The 22,699-nt window shown below is 42.3% G+C and overlaps 1 protein-coding gene across 8 annotated transcripts in view; it reads right to left on the bottom strand.

Annotated features, from left to right (window-relative positions):
- USP6NL (USP6 N-terminal like) overlaps positions 1–22,699 on the bottom strand; it is a 139,273-nt gene that overhangs the window by 63,272 nt on the left and 53,302 nt on the right. Inside the window, exon 1 of one of the 8 annotated variants that reach the window (XM_039347404.1) lies at positions 3,783–4,845. The exons of 4 other annotated variants lie outside the window; for them this stretch is intronic. In XM_039347404.1, coding sequence (XP_039203338.1) covers positions 3,783–3,840 — 58 coding nt within the window. In that variant the 5' untranslated portion in view covers positions 3,841–4,845. Of the gene's footprint in view, positions 1–1,469; positions 1,550–3,782; positions 4,846–22,699 lie in introns of those variants that run through there. 3 more of the 8 variants (XM_039347405.1, XM_039347397.1, XM_039347398.1) reach the window with 3 other exon arrangements.

Raw genomic sequence — 22,699 nt, 5'->3', positions numbered from 1 at the left:
GAGGTCTCTGGGTCACGCTTGAATCCCTGAAGCTTTTCAATTTGCCAGCATAAAAATAAAGAGCTTATGCTAATAGTTGATCGCTTTTAGGTTGGAATTAGAATTTGGTCCAGCAAATTTTAGGAAGTCGATGAGTATCTTTGCATTTCTATCCCGCTCTCTCTGCAGGATGCTCTAATGAGCCCTTGACAGAAGAGACTGACAGCCCTTTTGTTAGTAACTTCACTGCATAAGTCAAGCACATTATGAGCTTCAAGATACTGGCCAGCAACATCGTCAACACCTCTAAATCTGTTGGAACTATCACTTTCAAAATTCCCAAAATGAACTTGCCAAATGTGAATCTGGATTCCAGTATTTTAAGATTGTATTAGATTAGGTTTAGGCTCATCCCTAAGAATTATTGTGCATATGTTATGTAATAGGAAAATCTTATTTAATAACCAGTTGTTCAGGTAATTTTTCAATCTGCAAAACCTATCTACCATATGTCACTGAGAGAAAAAGACAAGTGCTATTCCTGATAGCTACTATGTAAGTAGTGCGCTATCTAATAATCTGACATAAAATCCTACATACTCGTATAATAAATAGTGATTAAGTGTTGACAGTGATAGATTTAATCTTTTTGCCGAAGAGAGGGGAAGAGAACAAAGATGAAGGTTCAATGGTTCACTAGCGTCGCTATATTACACCTCAGACAGCAAACTAAAAAACAACCAGGAACCATATAAATACAACACATAGAGCAGGGGTCTTCAAACTTGCTCCTTTTAGGACTTGTGGACTTCAACTCCCAGAATTCCTCAGCCAGGCACGCTGGCTGAGGAATTCTGGGAGTTGAAGTCCCCAAGTCATAAAAGGGGCAAGTTTGAAGACCCCTGACATAGAGCAACCCAACACATATTCTGAAGAGAGAGGAATTCCCTGACGATGGACTGGAATCTAGTATGAACCCAAAAGCTTGGAAGAATAAACCTTTGGTCCCGCTGACCAATTCAGATTGGATCATGTAAAAAAATACGGTAACTCCAGCAGATCACAAGCAGTGTATCCTTCCATGGCCTGACTTTTGCAGCCCTTAGCTGCAGTCTGCAATGAACAATAGCAAACTATAAATTATGTGGTCCCTGATGAACAGAGGCGAACAAGCAGCTGTGTCTATTTCTAAGCCAACTGGTTTGAATATTACAGCTATTTTAGAGGCAATAACACTCACTTGTGCCTGACTCCTTGAGCAATGACTGCATGCTCAGATTTATGATGGCACTGCTCTGTTGTCTTTGCACAACAACATTCTTACCATAATCTCATGTACTAACATTCTTAGATCATGAAGCCAACAATCTAATCAGGAAATTGGTAGTACCATGTTTCGTTCCACTTTGCTTTGTTATTTAAGCCTACCATTTGTTATATAAAAGAAAGGATAAGTGAATTAACCTTATGAACAAAATGAGGACTTTTACCCATCTTGCCAAAACTGAACAGATTAAGGGTAGCCCCCATTCTTTTCTCCCCATAACGTCTTCCACTACTGATCTTGACTGCTTCTGAAGAGATGTTGAAGGGAGAAAGGCCCAAGTACAGCTTTTATCCCAACCGCTAGGAATCTTCCACAGGGCTCTATGACATAATACAGGTTCCTTAAGAGCGCAGAGAAACCTTGCACTAATGATGCAGCCGCGAGAGCGATTGTGGGTGCGCCAAGGTACACCCACGTGTCACCTATCCTCCGCGAGCTGCACTGGCTTCCTGTGGGTCTCCGGACGCAATTCAAGGTGTTGGTTATCACCTTTAAAGCCCTTCATGGCTTAGGACCAGGTTACTTACAGGACCGCATACTGCCGCATAGTTCCCAGAGACCGGTGAGGTCCAACAGATTGGGCCTCCTTCAGGTCCCGTCGGCCAGACAATGTCGGCTGGCGGGCCCTCGGGGAAGGGCCTTTTCTGTGGTGGCTCCGACGTGGTGGAATCAACTTCCCCCTGAGATTCGAACTACTCCCACCTTGCCGGCCTTCAAGAAAGCCATTAAAACTCTCCTGTTCTGGCAGGCCTGGGGTTGATGTCCCCGGGGGGGGGGGCGGGACACGATTGGGACATGCTGTATGAATGCACTCATTTTTATGGTTATATTTATTGTTTTAATTTTGTATGCCGCCCTGAGTCCCTAGAGATTGGGCGGCATATAAATTTTATTAATAAATAAATAAGTTGCTAGGTACTCAAGTCTATTTACACCAGGTCCTAGGCACAAGGGAAGAGGGTTTCTTATGGCTGTAAGACCGGTCTGCAAAGGACAGAGAAAAAAAAAAAAAAACAGTGGAACCAGCCACAGAATAGGAGCAAAAAGTACACAACTCAGCAATGAGCCAACACAAGAGGCAGAAACTAATGTAACTGAATTAACCCACGGCGTCTTCTAATAGCTCACCGTGACTTACCTAACCACCGAGTATGAGGGTCCCAAACTGCACGCATAAAATTACCACAGTGCTTTCACTTCGCTGAGAAGAGTGAAGCTACCGACACGGATCAGCGTTAACTGCCAAATCCACTCATGTATGTGCTACCTTTTAAGCATGAGAAGAACCTCTTCTAACCATATGAAAAAGCAGCAAAGTAATTACTAGCATGCAACAGTTTGTTCTGGAACACTGGCAAAAAGCGCCGGCTGATTTTGCTGAATTCCTTAAATCTCTAGCGTTGTGGAGTAGCAATTAGGAAACTGTAGATCTATTTTAATATCACTGAAATTCCTTGTTTCTTCATTCAACCCCTTAAACGATTTAGCTGCCTATAAGCTCCTGACCACGGGGACACCATTAAGATCTCTGTTATTTACAACGCTGTTTTCAAAGCCTTCCTACCAGGAGACCGAAATTCCTTAGGATAATGTCAAAGGAACATAACACAGGGATTGGATGAAATTATTAGACGGATCTGAATCTGGTCAGAAGTTGGATGGGAGATTAGGGACATCCCACGGATAAATACTAGCTGTGCTTTTTCAGTGAAAGAAATGGGCAGATCTCAGGTTTTGGATATCTCATGTAATTTTCTCCAGCCCCACACCCCAAAACATTACCAATACAAAATAGTACTTTGCAGGTTAAGCCAGATGCTAAACCATGGCTCAGAGGGTGGAGCAAATGACTTACTACAGCTAATTATTATCCACAAATTACCTGAGTTTCTGTATCACTTGGGTTTTAGCATTAGGTTTCACAATTAGCTAGCACATCCATAAGAAAATTTGGTTGATGGCAGTCAAGTGGGCACTTCATACTTGAAGGAAGTAGTAACTTGGGCAACAAAGCTAATAGAGTCCCCCCCCTTCTAATAAATAAGGGGGGAGGAAATAGACTGGCTTACAATAAATCATCTATCTAACAGCTGATTCCATCGTTCTTCTGTTTAGCACCATCCAAAAGAAAATATGGATTATAAATTCAATAAAAAAGGTATTATGGTAGAAGATTATTGACGTAGTACCTATGTTTTTTTTTCTTTTCTAGCATTTTGTACAGAAGAGTCAATACACAAAATACTTTAAGAGCTATGGAACCAAATCTACTCCTCTTTTAAAAGTACAGTTTGAGGAAAACCACACACAAAGAATACTGATAATCATTTCTAAGTAAAGTTATCTGAGCAAGTCCTATTTTAAAGGAAGGCAGTTGAAATAGATACACAAGAAGCTGTTTTATCTCAACGGCTTACTTCTGATACTAAGAATAAGTCAGTAAAGCATGCAATTTCAATTTGGAGTTGTATTTTACCATTGAGGTTTGCTTTCCTTGAACGGCCCCGAATCCTGTTTACAGTTTTAGTCCTCATTGAGCAAGAAACTCTATTTCCAGACCGCTGCGCAACAATCAATCATACAAAATCCATTCTGTTCACTCGTGCAGAAAAATCCAAGGAAAAGGGGATGACACCCATTTTTCTTCTTCTTCTTCTTCTTCTTCTTCTTCTTCTTCTTCTTCTTCTTCTTCTTCTTCTTCTTCCTCTTCCTCTTCCTCTTCTTCCTCTTCCTCTTCTTTCTTGAAAAATGAGACCTTCAAGTAACTCAGAGCGGTTTGAATATCAAATTCCTGCAAACACTGACCCAATGTGGCATGCTTTACTGTCCACAGAGCTTTAAAACAATGGTGCCATTGGGAGAGTTGTGAACGACGCGCAAGTATTTCCCATCGCAGCCTACACATCCAGCATTCCACTCCAGAAGAAACGAGTCTTCAGTAAACCCGTTGCACAACAGCGAGATGAACAACATCAAGGACGGCAATAAATACCAAGAAGAGAATATCAAATGATAGACATTGTCCTTGGTTACAAAGTATTTCAGTTGCAGCTATTAAATACGCACATAGACAGAATGTTCCCGTTCAAAAAAAAGAAGGGGGAAAAAAAAACTTGTTCCACGCAGGCTTCACACACACAAAAAAACAAAGCTATATAAGATTGCGTTGCCGTGTCTTAGCTCTCTTGGAAATACCCAAACATTCCAATTCAGCAAGGCTTCATTAAAGTATTAAAATTCTTGTGGGTGGCAACTACAGTATTTGACGCTCTTTTAATGAACGTTGAGGGTTGGTTTTTACAAGAATTAAGCTAAAAGGCACCAGGACACACCCATCGGAAAGCCTTGCTAGCAGGAGAGTAGCTTCACTACAAGTAGTCCTTGCCTTACAGCCATTCATTTAGTGACTGTTCGAAGTTACAATGGAACTGAAAAAAGTGACTTATGACCGTGTTTCACCCTTACGACTGTTGCACAGACCCATGATCAAAATACACACACTTGGCAACTGACTCGTATTTATGACAGTTGTGGGGCCCTGGGGTCACGTGATCAGCTTTTGTGTCCTTCTGACAAGAGAAGTCAATGGGAAGGCCAGATTCATTAACAACCCTGTTACTAACTTAACAACTGCAGTGATTCACCTAACAGCCGTGGAAAGAAGGGACGCAAAATGGGGCAAAAACAGTCACTTAAGGACTGTTTTGCTTAGCGAGGGACATTTTGGACCCAGTTGTGGCCATACCTGTGCTTAGAAATGAAGCTACCTGTGCTTAGAAATGAAGCAAAGAGCTACCCTAGTTTTAGGAATATATTGTTTTTTTTAAACAGCAATCCTAAAACAATCCAGACATTGGTGGAAATAAATGATGATGATGATGATGATGATGATGATGGAAGGGACCTTGTAGGTCATCTAGTCCGACCCCCTGCTCAGGCAGGAAGCCCTATACCAGTGGTTCTCAACCTGTGGGTCAGGACCCCATTTGGGGTCGAACAACCATTTCACGGGGGTCGCCAAACAACGCAGTCCACCATTTTTTTCCCCTTTTCCTTAGCTGTGCTACTCCCCTTTTATTCTATTGGCTTTCAAAAGCCAATAGGAATTGTCCAAGCTGTCTCTGCCCTGCTGAGCCCGCCAAAAGTCTCATTCTGCAAACGGTGCTGCACCAGTTGAGTACTCCTCGACTTACGACCGGTTGAGTAGTCCTCGACTTACAACCGGTTGGGGGGTCGCGGCATTAAAAAGGTTGAGAACCACTGCCCTATACCATTGTGGATTACCTGTATAGAAGGAGATCCCTTGATGTCACTAGTTCTATGCTACCTTCTGGATGCAGTTTGCATGCCAGAAAACAGGATGTGTATCCTGTCTCTGGATAGGGCAGGGGTAGGCAACCTTGGCTCTTTTATGACTCGTGGACTTCAACTCCCAGAATTCCTGAGCCAGCATGGCTCAGCTTGGAAAGCTGTCCCTTTCCCCTCAGCGTGGCTGGCTCAGGAATTCTGGGAGTTGAAGTCCACCAGTCATAAAAGAGCCAAGGTTGCCTACCCCTGGGATAGGGTTATCCAACTATAATGGCCCATGTATTTATTATTAGATGTGCATGCTGCCCAACTCCCAGGAATTGCGTAGTTTGCAAACTGCACTACTTCAGCTACTTGTGGAGTGAATCGATGGGCACATGGGCGGCATTAAGAATTTTTGCAGTGAAACATGTTGCGTGGAAGTGCCTGTAATAATGCATTCTCTAATCCCTGGGAAAGAACAGGTTGTTTCTGAAAGCACTCCAAGTTCACAAGAGCTGGAGATCCCTCCCTCACTTGGTAAATGGTTAGCTACATCTCCTCTTCATCAAAGACTGTTACCAAGAAAATGAAAAGAAAAGAAAAAAAAAGGCCTGTCTTTGTAAACTCAGATTAAATGGGTCCTAAAGGTAACGGTATTTAGTTTTTGAGATTTTAGGTTAACATTAAGTTGCCTCTTCCCTTCTCAATCAATCAATCAATCAATCAATCAATCAGTCAATCAGAATAGAACTAGAACAGACCTTGGAGGTCTTCTACTCAAGCAGAAGCCTCTATATCAGTGTTTCTCAACCTTGACAATTTTAAGGCATGTGGACTTCAACTCCCAGAATTCCACAGCCAGCATTGCTGGCTGTGGAATTCTGGGAGTTGAAGTCCACATGCCTTAAAATTGTCAAGGTTGAGAAACACTGCTCTATATATCATTTCAGATAGGTGACTATCCAGTCTCTTCTTAAAAATCTCCAGTGATGAAGCACCCACTGCTTCTGAAGGCAAGCTGTTCCACTGATTAATTGTCCTCACTGTCAGAAAATTCCTCCTTAATTCCAGATTGCTTGTCTCTCCTTGATTAGTTTCCAGCCATCGTTTCTTGTCTTGCCTTCTGGTGCTTTGGGAAATAGGCTGACCCCCCCCCCCTCTTCTTTGTGGCAGTGATTATATAATGATTAAAGAAGCCTCTGTGAGAATCTTTCAAAGAGTCTATCAAAACTCTGCCCATACCTTATCCTTTTTTTTCCCCCTTTGGCTCTTTCAACAAAGTAGTCCACATATTAGAAGGACTTCAAAGAAACCAAACGTTTTGTGGCTTGATTCACAACCTTGTTCTACAATAAACATCGACAGCATGACATCTGCCTACTACTTGAGAGGCTGCCACAAGAGGAGAGAGTCAACTTATTCTCCAAAGCACAGAGGGCAGGACAAGAAGCTATAAGGGGGCAGCTTGTTAAGGAGAGAAGCAACCTAGAACTAAGGCGAAATTTCCTGACAGTGAGAACAATTAATCAGTAGAATGACTTGCCTCCAGAAGCGGTGAATGCACTGGAGGTTTTTAAGTAGAGATTGGACGACCATTTCTTTGAAATGGTATAGGGTTTTCTGCCTGAGCAGAGGGTTGGTATGATTCTCTATCTATCTATCTATCTATCTATCTATCTATCTATCTATCTATCTATCTATCTATCTATCTATCTATCTATCTATCTATCTATCTATCTATCTCCTCTCCTCTCCTCTCCTTCATGCTACAACCTGGGATAGCTTCCTGATAGTTTTTTATCAAATACTAACAAAGCCCATGCTTAGCTTTTCAAACTCAGACAAGTTCCACTAGGTTTTCCCACTTGCCAGGCTGTGCTGAGAAATTATTAATGAAAGGCAGACATTTTTTATTTTTTATTTATTTTTTTATTTTATTAAAATTTATAGACCGTCCCACTCCCGCAGGACTCCGGGCGGTTTACAATAAAAACACAACATAACTCGACAAACGAACAATACAATAACATTCATCCAGGGGTCAGATTTTATAAACCCCAGGCTTGCCGGAAAAACCAGGTCTTAAGCAGCTTGTGGAAAACCAACAGGGTGGGAGCGGTCCTAATCTCCAGGGGGGGGAGCTGATTCCAAGACGAGGGCGCCATCACAGAGAAAGCCCTCCCCCGAGACCCCGCCAAATGGCACTGCTTGGCCGACGGGACCTGATGGAGGCCCAGCCTGTGGGATCTAACCGGACGAAGGGAACATCATATTGCAATCACCTATATAGCCCGATATAAGCACCAACAGATATCAGTACATATTTTGTCATTATGTACATGATCACTTAGTTCAGTGATGGCGAACCTTTTAGAGACCAAGTGCCCCAAAACTGGCCCCGGCCCCGCTCCACTCCCTGCCCCTGCTCCGCCCCCACCCCGCCTCCCGCAGGGCCACTCACCGCCTCCAGGATCTGCCACAGATCGCCCAGGTAGCCCAGCAGCGCCATGGTGGCCATGCCCTCTGCCTGCGCCCCGCAGCATCAACTGTGCACGATGGAGCGTGAGGGCAGAGTCTTATCTATGCTGCCTGGCTGCCATGTCCTTGGCTGTGCTGCTCCATGTGGGCCACACTCGGGGGGCGGGGGGAGCGACTCTCCTCCAGGGGGGCTGCTGGTGAGGAAGGGGTCATGGGGGATCAAGGCTGGGGCCACGGCACGTGTGCCCACAGAGAGGGCTCCGAGTGCCGCCTCTGGCACGCGTGCCATAGGTTCGCCACTACTGACTTAGTTCTTTCATGCTTCCTTCTTAATAACAAGCTAGCCAATGAAGCTCCAAAGGTTTACGGAGGTTTGCATAAACAAGGTTTACATAAACAACAACTTACTTCCCTACAAACTTAATCCAAAGCACCTTGGAGCAACATTAGACCAGACCAGACCAGACTCTTTCCTATAAAATACACCTAGAGAACACGGTGGCAAAAATCCATTCTAGGGATAAACATATTCCAGAAATTAGGTTGAACTAAATGAGGAGCTTCAGCTGCTACCCTGGGGTCATCCGCCTTAGGACTAGTCTACTTTGCAGCAGAATACGGTGTCCCTGGATGGCTTAAAAACTGCTGTACCCGTAAGTTGGACGCCAGACTCAATGACACCATGAGGATTATAAGCGGATGTATTAAAACCACTCCTATTTGCTGGCTTCCTGTTCTGAGCCATCTAGCAGCGAAGGCAAGATGCACTAGTGAGAGAATACAGAAAAATTAGGAAGAAGTCTCTCCTACCGGCGTACGCCGACCTTCTCAACAACTGCCAGCTTCAAATCTAGGAAGCCGCCACTGGCATGTGAACAACATCCGCTTAACAACTTTAACATCAATTCCCATTGAAAAGCCACATGGGTTGCTGAATGCCAAGACATAGGAAGATATGTGGATAATGCTATGCAAAAGATGCCAGTTTCTGAACTACCACGCCAGCAATGGATAATCCTGAGTAGGTTTCCTACCTCACACAATGGGTGTCTGTCGGGACTCTTCTGTATAAATGGGGCATAGCATCCTCCTCCTTAGTGTGACTGCGGGGTCCCATGTCAAACTGTAGATCCCATCATGACCGTCTATAACAGTGGTTCTCAACCTTTTTAATGCCACGACCCCCAACCGGTCGTAAGTCGAGGACTACTCAACCGGTCGTAAGTCGAGGACTACTCAACTGGTGCAGCACCGTTTGCAGAAGGGGACTTTTGGCGGGCTCAGCAGGGCAGAGACAGCCTGGACCATTCCTATTGGCTTTTGAAAGCCAATAGAATTAGACTCTATTCAAGAGAGTCTATTCTATTGGCTTTCAAAAGCCAATAGAATAAAAGGGAGTTGCACAACTAAGGAAAAGGGGGGAAAAATGGAGGACTGCGTTGTTTGGCGACCCCCGTGAAATGGTCGTTCGACCCCAAATGGGGTCCCGACCCACAGGTTGAGAACTGCTGGTCTATAAGGTAAGGTCAGATACTGGCCTAGTTCCTGATTTTTTTTTCCAGATAAATGATGCTATGCTTCAATATTAAATAGCTTAGACCAGAGTTCCCCAATGTTTCCGGCTTTGCGGACCGGCGGGGAAGGGGGGGGGAATGGTTCACGCAAGTGGCCAGCAAGAGCGCACATGCACAGCTCCATTTTCGCAAGCGGCGTGCACACACGCAAATGGAGCACGCACATGGTTGCCAGCTTCTCACGCAAGTGAGGATGCACTCGTGGACTGTTTCCATAGCCTAGCTCAAGGGTAGGCAACCTTGGCTCTTTTATGACTCGTGGACTCCAACTCCCAGAATTCCTCAGCCAGCCATGCTGAGGGGAAAGGGAGAGCTTTCCAAGTTGACCCATACTGGCTCAGGAATTCTGGGAGTCAAAGTCCACGAGTCATAAAAGAGCCAAGGTTGCCTACCCCTGCCCTATACAGACAAAGGACAAAATAAACACTTGTTCTCACGACGATATAAGGGCTTTTAATGTTTCCAGATTAGTTTGGCTGGTGAATCAGTTGTGTAATCTATTCCCTCCACCCAACCAGCGGAGGTTAAGTCCTCCTTTGCTGTTTTCTCTCCGAACCACACTTCAAAACAGGTGTGGCAGAAACTGGCTCATTTTGCCAAGCAAACACTTTGCTCTTTATGAAGTAATCAGGTATCACTTCCTCATTTGGCTTTACACAAATGAAAGTCAACCCCCCATCGCCTGTCATTTAAAAATAGCTTTTAAAAAACAATGGGCAGCATTCATTTGCCTGCTTTTATTTTGGACTCTGTGCGCAACCAGCTAATTCCTATATCAGCCTACTCTGACTGTGCAATATTAGCATTATATTTTGCATTTAGGAGACTAGAGAGCATACACAGTATGTGTCTTACACCTATTTGATTGCAAAGAGGATAGGCATTTATTGGCCAGAAGAGAAATCAAAGTCAAAATATATGGACAAATCGAGATTAAACTGAGTGGGGGATCAAGAGTCTCAGAATTATAGGTTTTAGTTGTTGCAGAATCAGAGTCAGCCCTTCTGCAAAGGAAATAAGATTCTATTCATACTAAGGATCTTTCTGAACTCAGTGCTTGGCATCCAAGTGGAGGATTCCTCGAGAATGAATACGACTGGAGAGCAGGAATCTACATGAACAATTCAGGCAGAATGGACACCCACAAGCGTTTATTGCAAGATGCCTGCACAACACGCAGAGGAGAGAAAGAAGAAAGTACACAGCGAACTATACGGCACACCCTGCCACACATCAAAAACATTTCAGAAGCAGTGGAACACAGCTCCCGAGATTTGCAAGTGGGCATCATACATTGCCCAGAGTAGGGATCTTCCAACTTGGCCCTTTTACGACTTGTGGACTTCAACTCCCAGAATGCCTCAGCCAGGCACGGGTGCCTGGCTGAGGAATTCTGGGAGTTGAAGTCCACAAGTCGTAAAAGGGCCAAGTTGGAAGACTCCTGACCCAGAGGCTACAATACAAATAATGCATTGCAAAAATTGGTTGGAGGTGCGAGATACTTCAAATGTAATTCTACCAGATTCCCTGCCTGGATTGCCCCTGTGACTATATAGGACAGACAGGGAGTAAGCTAAGTTGTTGTTGTTAGTTGCAAAGTCATGTCCGACCCATCGCGACCCCATGGACAATGTTCCTCCAGGCCTTCCTGACCTCTACCATCTTCTGGAATCCATTTAAGCTCATGCCTCCTGCTTCAGTGACTCCATCCAGCCACCTCATTCTCTGTCATCTCCTTCTTCTATTGCCCTCAATCTTTCTCAGCATGAGGCTCTTCTCCAGGAAGTCCTTCCTTCTCATTAGGTGGCCAAAGTACTTGAGTTTCAACTTCAGGATCTGGCCTTCTAAAGAGCAGTCGGGGTTGATCTCCTCTAGGACTGACCGGTTTGATCGCCTTGCAGTCCAGGGGACTCGCAGGAGTCTTCTCCAGCACCATAGTTCAAAGGCCTCAATTCTTTGGCGCTCAGCCTTTTTGATGGTCCAACTTTCACAGCCATACATTGTAACTCGGAAAACCAAGCTAAGTATCAGATCTCAAAAACACATGTGACTAGTCAGACGAAAAGACCCAAACCCATTGGTAGCCTCCAATTGCAGTGAATAAGAACATACATACAATTTCGCAGCTACTAAGATTGTTGGTCGAGCAGGAACAAAAACAGCCAGGGAAATGATTGAAACCTGGGAAAGAAGCCTCTTGTCAGTCAACAGGAGTGCTGATTTACTGTCAGCGTATCAGGTACTTAGCAGCCAGAGGACAAGGTAACAACAGCCAGTGATTTAATAGTGGACCATCAACATCCCAATCAACAATTAAAAAGCCACACACAACCAAATACCATACAAATGCCACACACAGAATAGCCCAAAACACACACTTTGCTAGAGAGAAGTTCCCTGAGGATGGGCTCCAGCCCGAGTCCAAAAGCTCAGAAGACTAAATCTCTGGTCCTGGATTGGATCCTGCAACATTATTCTGAGTCACGTATATTCACCTTCATTCAGGAGAATGAATACACTTATAAATGTTCCAAATAAAGAAAGAAAAAAAGGACTCATCGGATTTTAAAATCACCCTTCTGAAAAAGTGAATGTCTTCCAATATTTATTTATTTTACTTTTACGTAAAGACACTGCATACTAACCATAGTAGCAAAGCTTGAAATAGATGTATAGCTACTGAAAACACACATGCTCAGAATAAGAACCCCATGATTTGACATCAGCCAACACAACACAGCAACTGTCATCCACGTTAGTATTTTAACACTCAGAAAGTTGAGCGGTGATATCTTTAACACCAAATCATTACACTCCCAATTTCTTAATTGAGTTCAATTGTCCCTGAACTTTTCAGAGTTTCCATAACAGGCTATGTAGAGCGTGAAATGGTTAAAAAGGGGGGGGGGGGGAATAAGATAGTAGCAAGTAGCAGATGTGGAGAAAAATTAAACACTTGAAACACAAAACCAAGGGAATTGGTAGGCAAGATAAACCTAGCAGCCATATGAAATTATTCTCAAGCCATATGAATGCTTCCCATGGAAATATGCTAACATCTTCTCAAGAAGCAATTACGCCCTTAGAAGGAAATAATATGAGTCTTATGTCTAACAAATCTACTCTACTACTACGTAAACATTTATAAACCTCATCACATCATCGGGGTAAAGTGGCTTTTTTCAAGTTATCTGAAGCACTGAAAAAAGGAGGTTTAGAGTTGTGGAAAAGGAAAATAATAAGCAAGAATTCTTTGTCTTTGTACAAAAATACATCCTTCCCCACCCACGTTATTTTTTCCAGTAGTCTGTCAATGGCTGCATACATATTGGGAAAACAGTATGTTAATTAGGGTAGGTTTGATTAAAAGCAAATCGATTTAAAACAGCATTCAGATCTAACTAAAATTTCAATTAATTATTTCAAGCAATACAGGCAGCCCTTGACTTACAACAGTTCGAAGTTGCAACGGCACTGAAAAAAAGGGATTTATGACTATTTTTCACACTTATGACCACCGCAGCATTCCTCCACGGTCATGTGATTTACATTTGGATGCTTGACAAGTGGTTCACATTTATGACGGTTGCTGTGTCCCGGGGTCACGTGATCCCCTTTTGCGACTTTCTGACAAGCAACGTCGATGGGGGAAGCCAGGTTCACTTAACAACCGTGTTACTAATTTAACAACTGCAGGAATTCACTTAACAAATGTGGCAAGAAGTCGTAAAATGGGGCAAAACTCACTTAACAAATTTCTCATTTAGCCACATAAATTCTGGGCTCAGTTGTGGTTGTAAGCCGAGAACTACTATGTTTATTCACCATTCAAGATTCTCTTCTAGTAGTAGCAGTTTCTGAAGTGAGTACTTAACTCACTTAAGATGTATGTGACATAAAATCAGTCAAGTATAAATACAGATGCAGATTTAATGAATGTGGGTTTAATACAAAAGTGAATAACCAGAACAAGTGAGGCGTTTTGGTCATATAAAGAGAAGAGAAGAGGGGTCAAATAAGAGTTAGAGTAAGTTTGCAGGGTATATCAAAACACTGATAACAAAGTTATACTTAAGGGCACAATAATTTTCCCTTCCTTAAAAATGGAGAAAAAGTAATATATTTGCTTTTATAACTGTTCCAGGGAATGGTGAACAATTCAGCTGTGAGCAATTTACTAGCCTTAAGATGCCCAGAACTATTACTTACAATTTTTTCTATAAAATCAATTCATACACGACTCCAAAGGTATAACTCTGGAAGATTTCAACCATCATAAATACAGGCCAGTGCAATGGTTCCGACAGATAAAACTCTTCAAAGAACTTTGAGGCATTGTTTACCTTAAAGAATCTTTATTCGAGTAGCATAGCATCGGCACTTACATAGTCAAAGCCAAAATCTGAATTCCCCTCCCCTGAGCATATAGTGTCAAAGCACAATTCCCTCCTCTAATTTAGTCATAAATCACATTCCCCAAGTAGCTTGAAATGCAGGCTTTTCATCCAGTTCTCTAACCCGCCAATTCTTATCTTTTCTTATTTCAAAAAGTTTGGTTCACACACTAGTTACAGTATTGTTATGTCTGACTAAACTCCCATGTACATTCCTCCTCCTGCTCTCCCCCCTGTATCATCTAATTCTAACTCTAATTCTAAGAGTAAAACACAAGAAGGAAAATGGTTGCAACTCCATATGTTGTCAAAGCAAAAACGTCCGATGTTAGCAACGTTGACAACCAGTTGCCAAGCGTCCAGATTTTGTTCATGTGACTACGTGGTCCCTGCAAGGGTCATTAAGTGTGAAAAATCATCAGAAGTGTGAAAAGGGTCATAGACCAGTTTTTTCAGTGTCGATGTAACTTTGAATGGCCACTAAATGAAGGCTTGCAAATCAAGGACTACCTGTAATCCCAAAACAGAGCTAGTCAATATTTTTGGAACTATGACAAACAGCTTCACCAAAAAGGAAATTTTATAAAACATACTGGCAATAGCATCTTAATCTACTGATCAGTATCTGCTGCTCTACCGGTAGTAACACATTATTTCTCTCCTAATGCAATATTATGGCTGACTAATATTTAATGTTAGATGGGGAAGAAATGGAGGTAGTGACAGATTTTATTTTCCTGGGCTCCAAGATCACTACCGATGGGGACTGCAGCCAAGAAATTAAAAGACGCTTGCTCCTGGGGAGGAAAGCTATGGCAAATCTAGACAGCATCCTAAAAAGCAGAGATATCACCCTGCGAACAAAAGTGCGTATAGTCAAGGCCATGGTTTTCCCAGTGGCAATGTATGGCTGTGAAAGTTGGACCATAAGAAAGGCTGAGCGCCAAAGAATTGAGGCCCTTGAACTATGGTGCTGGAGAAGACTCCTGCGAGTCCCCTGGACTGCAAGGCAATCAAACAGGTCAGTCCTAGGGGAGATCAATCCCGACTGCTCTTTAGAAGGTCAGATCCTGAAGTTGAAACTCAAATACTTTGGCCACCTAATGAGAAGGAAGGACTCACGGGAGAAGAGCCTAATGCTGGGAAAGATTGAGGGCAATAGAAGAAGGGGACGACAGAGATGAGGTGGCTGGATAGAGTCCCTGAAGTAGTAGGCATGAGCTTAAATGGACTCCAGAAGATGGTAGAGGACAGGAAGGCCTGGAGGAACGTTGTCCATGGGGTCGCGATGGGTCGGACACGACTTCGCAACTAACAAAAACAACAATATTTAATGTATCTGATGATTATATGCTACTTAGAACTGGACAAGATTGCATAGCAGAAAAAAGTTAAATAGTCAACCACACCGGGGGCAGAAAGAGACCTCAAAAGTTATCTAAAATCCAAATGCAAAATCAAAACATTGTAAAAAAAAAAAAAAAAGAAAAAAAATAACAGCACGGCTAAGCAAAAGTTGAGTGGAAACCAGAATCCAGTTTAAGGGAAAGGGATAAAGAATTCCTAAAATGGTGATCTTGTTGTTGTATGCCCTTTGCCCTCCAAGAGTTGCATTTTTATGAGTTGGGAAATCTTTAAAGCAGGGCTCTTCAAACTTGGCAACTTTAAGACTTGTGGACTTCAACTCCCAGAATTCCTCAGCCAGCCTGGGCTGGCTGAGGAATTCTGGGAGTTGAAGTCCACAAGTCTTAAAGTTGCCAAGTTTGAAGAGCCCTGCTTTAAATCAACCAATCAATTAATATGTAGATAGGGAGAAACCTGGCAGTTTTCCTCTTTCTTTCTGCTAAAACTGCCACTAATAAGCCATCTGGAAAGTAAGCAAAGCCAAGGCAAATTATCAAGCCTGACAAGTTATTTTGGCTTACAAATTCTTGTAAAAAAGTTGCCCAATTAATAGCTAGAAGAAAGCGCAACTTTTTGTCTTTACTTGCTAACAAGGAAATGGGAGGGGTGGCATGTTACCGATTGCACCGTGTCCAGAAGCTTTCATGAAACATCATTTTCTCCCTAAGATTGACAGGATGTCCCTTCAGAAAAAGAATGTACCGTATCTCTGGCAGCTTAAAGGGGGTTTATACTGCGAAGAAAAGAAAAACTGAGATCCTAAAAAAAAGGTTAGAGAGAACAGACTGCCTGCAATTCAAGGAAATGTGTGTGTGTATCTCTCTCTCTCTATGTTTGTATGTTTGTTTGTATGTATGTATGTATGTATGTATGTATGTATGTATATATATGTATATATGTAGGTCTTTGGTTATTCGGGTTTTCTCCTGCATCAAATTGGAAGTGTCTTGGCGACGTTTCGACAAAGTCTCATTCGTCATCTTCTGGCTGGTGTTTTCGGCTTCGTGCTTCTAGATTGCTCCTAGAAGCACGAAGCCAAAAACACCAGCCAGAAGATGACGAAAGGGACTTTGTCGAAACGTCGCCAAGACACTTCCAATTTGAACGCGGGAGAAAACCCGAATAACCAAAGACCTACATACAAACACCCGCGAAAAACTCAGAAAACATATATATATATATATATATATATATATATATATATATATATATATATATATATATATATATATGCTAATTTTGGGGGGATTGCTAACGAAGAGTTAAAAGGGGACTGAGATAGCTATTTCGAGCTAATTAGCTCTCATCAGCCAGCCATACCCTTCTGAGATTCGAACCTGGCTGGCCTGCTTGCATGTTAGGCAGCTGTGTTGACTCCTAGGCCATATTTGGGTTCACAGGGTGCATCAAAAAACACTCAAGACATATATAAGTCCACCATTAGCGATAAACCTACATTAGCGTGTAGGTCAATAATATTCACAGGGAGAAAAGAAAAAAATCAAGAATTTGAGGGAAAGAGAGAGAAAGAGACTAGAGACACACAGAATTGCATTGGGACAGACAAGAGACGGGAAAAATAGGGAACTGAATTATTTCCTTTGGTGGTGTAATTTGGACCCATCTGTTCAAGAACAGCATCTCTTTGATATCTTCAGTTGAATGTATGGCTGTTATGGAAAAAAAACCACCTGTTCTTTCTTAATTATAATTCTTGTATTAAATCTGACAGAAACAACGAAATACAAATAACTAGATAGCAGGATGCTAACGCAAATGGATTACAATTTTTCATTGTTCCCGGAAAAAAGTAATCCCATCTGAATGTGTCCTGTCTCCAACAATTGCACTATATGTCAGCCAAGGCTTGTTATAATGCTGATAAAGCTTAACATTCACAGTTAGATTCATCCATTTCTTTTAAAAACCACTTTTTTTTAATTCAACTGGTGTTCCTACAGTAAACATGTTGCAGGGTTTAATTCTTTCCAGAAAATAAGACAAATACAATAATCAGAAATCTGGGCTAAAAAAAAAACTGCCTATACATTGTTTGGATTCAAAGAGGCTGTGACACAAGGCACAATGGTTACCTTTGCACATAATGCTAAGTCCTAAATTATTGTTTACAAAGTCCTGTGGTTGGGTTCATTCATCACGTTACAGTGAAATCAAACAAACCTCAAGCTGAGAGGGGTGCCAAAAACTAGTCACTTTGATCTGCTTCTAATTTTGACCTTTGTGTTCCCAAGAAGCTGAATGGAATACAAAAGGTAGAAATAACCCGGAGTTCAAGTAAGTAAACACAGGTAGTCCTCGACTTACGACTATAGTTAAGGCCAAAATTTCCATTGCTAAGTAAGATAATTGTTAAGTGAGTTCTGCCCCCATTTTGTGACCTTTCTCACCACACTTGTTAAGGGAATAACTGCAGTTGTTAAGTGAATCTGGCTTGGCAGAAGGTCGCAAAAAGGGATCCCATGAAACCAGGATGCTTCAACCATCATAAATTCATGCCAACTGCTAAGCATCTGAATTTTGATCATATGACCACAGGGAGGCTGCAACAGTCACAAGTGTGAAAAACAATCATAAGTCAATTTTTTTTCAGTGCCTTTGTAACTTCGGTCATTAAATGAATGCTTATAAGTCGACGACCCCCTGTATATGCATCTGTCTGATGAGTACATGTGTAGAAAAGGGCTATTTTATAATTCAATGTTCATTTTGTTCATTATGGATAGGCCTGGCTCAACTGTTGAGTTGTGTATCTGCCTCCCAGCACACTATGTTTTATATTATTATTACATATACAGCTGCCAGTTCTTTAGCTGATGTTGGCCTTCATAAGCACTGAATTCTTTCCAAGAACCTAGGCCAGGGGTAGGCAACCTTGGCTCTTTTATGACTCGTGGACTTCAACTCCCAGAACTCCTGAGCCAGCCTGGCTCAGCTTGGAAACCATTCCCTTTCCCCTCAGCATGGCTGGCTCAGGAATTCTGGGAGTTGAAGTCCACCAGTCATAAAAGAGCCAAGATTGCCTACCCCTGACCTAGGATGTGATATTGCCATAGTAAATGTGCAGATCTGAGCAGGGTGGCCTTTTGTACAATAATTGATAGCTGAAAATTGTATCAGTGTGTAGCTTTTCTAAGTGTTTTCTAAGGTTTTTAGTATTATTAGCAGTTTCTAGTATGGCGTCATTTGCCTTTGATTGGATGTTTTTAATCCTTATTAGCTGTCCAGAATCTTCTGGAGAGCTATACGAATTGAATACACAAACCAGTAAATTACAGTACCGTGAAGCCCTGGTCAAGCTCTAATACTAAACAAAGTTGATTCAGATGTCTGAATGAATATTCACACCTATTCCCAAGTAGTTTCCTATTCCGTGCTGATTGAGCCTGTGGGAACAGAATTTTAACAATTGTAATGGGCGTCTGGAGGGCACCAGGTAGCAACAGCCCATGTGCAGTCTTATAATTCTGGTATTATTCGAAGCAAATGAGATATATATATTTTTAGCAAGGTCTCAAAAATGGACTGCAAGGGGAAAAAATCATTTTAAAGATGGTCTCCAAAACTAAGACAAATCTCTTCCTTAAATAATTCTCTGGAGCAGGGGTGTCCAACTGGCTGGCTGAGGAATTCTGGGAGTTGAAGTCCACAAGTCTTATAGTTGCCAAGTTTGGATCCCTCTGTTCCAGTGAGTAATTTATGAGCAACCAGGATTGATTGTCCCTACCAAAAGTGTTTGTTTTGTTGTTTTTTTTTTTAAAAAAACAATTCTAAAAGAAGTTTCTCTTAGAAAGTAGAGTTTAGAAGCACTGTGTATACTGTGGGGCCCTTGGTGCTTTCTGAGCTCTGTTGTTTTCTTGCAGGTGTTTCATTACCCAACTAGGTAACATTATCAGTGTGCAGATCATCAGTCACTGATGATGGTCTAACCTAGTTAGGTAATGAAACGTCTGCAAAAAAAAACCAACCAAACACAGAGAGCACCAAGCGCCCCACAGTTCAGTCTAGAGCCGCAAATATTCTCTTCTATTAGTATCAATTTCCTTCTTTTTTCCCTAGTTTAACACCGGAATAGTAAACGTGTGATGTGTTTAGCCACTTCTTTTCCAATATTTACAGGAAGTCCTCATCTTACAACAGTTCTTTTAGTGACCATTCAAAGTTACAACAGCACTGGAAAAAAAATGACTTTTCCACACTTAGGACCACTGCAGCATCCCCATGATCGTGTGGTCAAAATTCAGACGTTTAGCAACTGACTCATATTTATGGCGGTCACAGTGACCTTCTGACAAGCTAAGTCAATGGGGGAAGCCAAGATTCACTTAACAAACGTGTTGCTAACTTAACAACTGCAGTGATTCGTTTAACAACTGTGGCAAGAGAGGTCGTGAAATAGAGCAACATTCGCTTAACAAATGTTTCGCTTAGCAATGGAAATTTTGGGCTCAGTTGTGGTCATAATTCAAGGACTACCTGTGCTCATTTGACAAAAGTGTGTCTCTTTCACCTCGCTTTTCATTAACAGCTTTTGGCTTCCTTTGAATGCCAATTTTAAACTCATTTTATTTTATACTGTAAAACATACATGTTATTGCTGCAAGCTGCCCTGAACGCTCATACTGGCTAAAAGATAGGGTGTTGTTATTAATAGCACTATTGTTGCCATGCAGAGTTTAGTTATGTGCCACAGAGGCGAACAAATATCTAATATACTTCCCCTCAGACATGCTTTTTTCTGGTTAATGTAAGGTCTGGCTCTAATCTGTAAGTTTTCTGGAAAAAGCAGAATGGCAAGCAAGAAACACTCTTGAATAAGACCCTTTGTTTCTTTTGAACAGTGGCCTGGCCCACAACGTGGAATTTCTGTTGCAGAAGAAAACTTCTTCCGCTGTAAATTCCAACTTTTATTTACGCTACAAACCAAGCACTGAAAACAGTGAAAATACTGTCTAGCAAACTGATGAGCAAATCCTCATAATCATATCCAGGAACTAGGATAACAGGCCATGTCCTAGCTACAGAGTTACTCAAAAGAGAGATTCATTGTGGTCAAGTCAAAAAAACAGCAGTGGAAACCTATCTAGAAGGCCGACCTATTTTAATCCAATTAACTGTACCAAAAAATATGACCTGCATAAAATTCTCCTTTTAATGCCGAATAACAAAAAAACAAGGAGCTTACGCTAATCAAAGACTGCAGTGACACAGAATTCTTAAACCAAGCATGGAATACACCCACCAGCTCTCCATTCTCCTGTCATTTAAGGACAGGTAATCCGCAACTTACAACTGAGCCCAAAATTTATGTTGCTAAGTGAGATATTTGTTTTGCCCCATTTTACAACCTTTCTTGCTAGAGATATTAAGTCAGGGGTCTTCAAACTTGGCCCTTTTATGACTTGTGGACTTCAACTCCCAGAATTACTCAGCCAGCATGCCTGGCTGAGGAATTCTGGGAGTTGAAGTCCACAAGTTATAAAAGGGCCAAGTTTGAAGACCCCTGCTTGTGGACCTCAACTCCCAGAATTCTTTAGCCAGGCACACTGGCTGAAGAATTCTGGGAGTTGAAGTCCACAAGGGCCAGGTTTGAAGACCCCTGCGCTAAACGAGTGGTTTTAAGTCAAGGGCTAGCTGTATATGATTTGGAGTCTTCGTATACTTTCGTAAACAGCTCATAAGAGCAAATTAACTTTCAAAAGGCCCTCCTGGATATGTGACCAACCAAAAGACCCAGAAAGGTCACCAGAGAGCGAAATGAATCTCAGTTGCTTCCTAGAATTGGCTTCTGCATCTGGAAATCGAACCGGTTGCAGGTGCTCTTTCAAAATGGCCGTCCCAAGGGACTTATCCATCTCGAAAATGGTATTCGCTGCCATCTCCTCCGCCTGAATCAAAGGCAATTGAAAAAAAGGCCAGCCAAAAATGAGACAAAGAGCTATTAATTCCCTGGTGGCATAAGCAGGCACTTGCAAGAATTCAAAGAGGCAATTACTGACATGCAGTCCTGACAAAATCACCTCACACTGGGACAGGAAGAATCAGAGGTAATGGAAGAACAATAAACCTCTTCCGGCTATACCTGCCCATTTATCATTTGGTGTTTTGTAGACTGATAGGACCCATTTGGCGTTCAGGAACATTCTTGAGAATAAAAATGATGCTGGAATATAATGTTGTATAGTTTCAGTTTTCCTTAATTAAAAGGTTTTTGCCTAAATGTAGTAAGACAATAGAGACAAGGACTCTGCTGGTTACCATGGCAGTAGGTCATGAGTGCGTGTCTCCTGGCACCAAACTAAATAGGCCAACCAGAGTTTCGACCGGAGTTGGAAATGGTATCTAATAGACCAGGGGTGGACAACCTTTGTATGGCTGTGAAAGTTGGACCATAAGAAAGGCTGAGCACCAAAGAATTGAGGCCTTTGAACTATGGTGCTGGAGAAGACTCCTGCGAGTCCCTTGGACTGTAAGGTGTTCAAACCGGTCAGTCCTAGAAGAGATTAGTCCCGACTGCTCTTTAGAAGGCCAGATCCTGAAGTTGAAACTCAAATACTTTGGCCACCTAATGAAAAGGAAGGACTCAATGGAGAAGGGCCTAATGCTGGGAAAGATTGAGGGCAATAAAAGAAAGGGACGACAGAGAATGAGATGGCTGGATGGAGTCACTGAAGCAGTAGGTGTGAACTTAAATGAACTCCAGAAAATGGTAGAGGACAGGAAGACCTGGAGGAACGTTGTCCATGGGGTCGCGATGGGTCAGACACGACTTCGCAATTAACAACAACAACAACAAGGCAACCTTGGCTCTTTTATGATTCCGTGGACTTCAACTCCCAGAATTCCTGAGCCAGCCATGCTGAGGGGAAAGGGAGAGGTTTCCAAGCTGAGCCATGCTGGCTCAGGAATTCTGGGAGTTGAAGTCCACGAATCATAAAAGAGCCAAGGTTGCCTACCACTGTAATAGACCTTCCACCAGAAAATCTAAGCTGCAACCATTCTCCTTAACTTTGTGGCACCTCAAGCACAAATGATATAGCACAGCTTGAAGATGGGTGACTTGAAGATGGGTGGACTTCAACTCCCAGCATTCCTCAGCCAGCCTAGCTGGCTGGGGAATGCTGGGATTTGAAGTCCACCCATCTTCAAGTTGCCACGGTTGAGAAACATTGATAGAGCAGATGTCCAATACGTATGTATTCTTTTCCAGCATTTGACTATTTTAGCCTTAACAA

The sequence above is a fragment of the Crotalus tigris genome, unplaced genomic scaffold (genome assembly GCF_016545835.1).
Source record: "Crotalus tigris isolate CLP2741 ecotype Arizona unplaced genomic scaffold, ASM1654583v1 scf7180000018068.1947079, whole genome shotgun sequence".
In the NCBI taxonomy this organism is placed as follows: Eukaryota; Metazoa; Chordata; class Lepidosauria; order Squamata; family Viperidae; genus Crotalus; species Crotalus tigris.
Note: the sequence above shows the minus strand (reverse complement) of the source record. Positions and strands in the feature narration are given on the sequence as shown.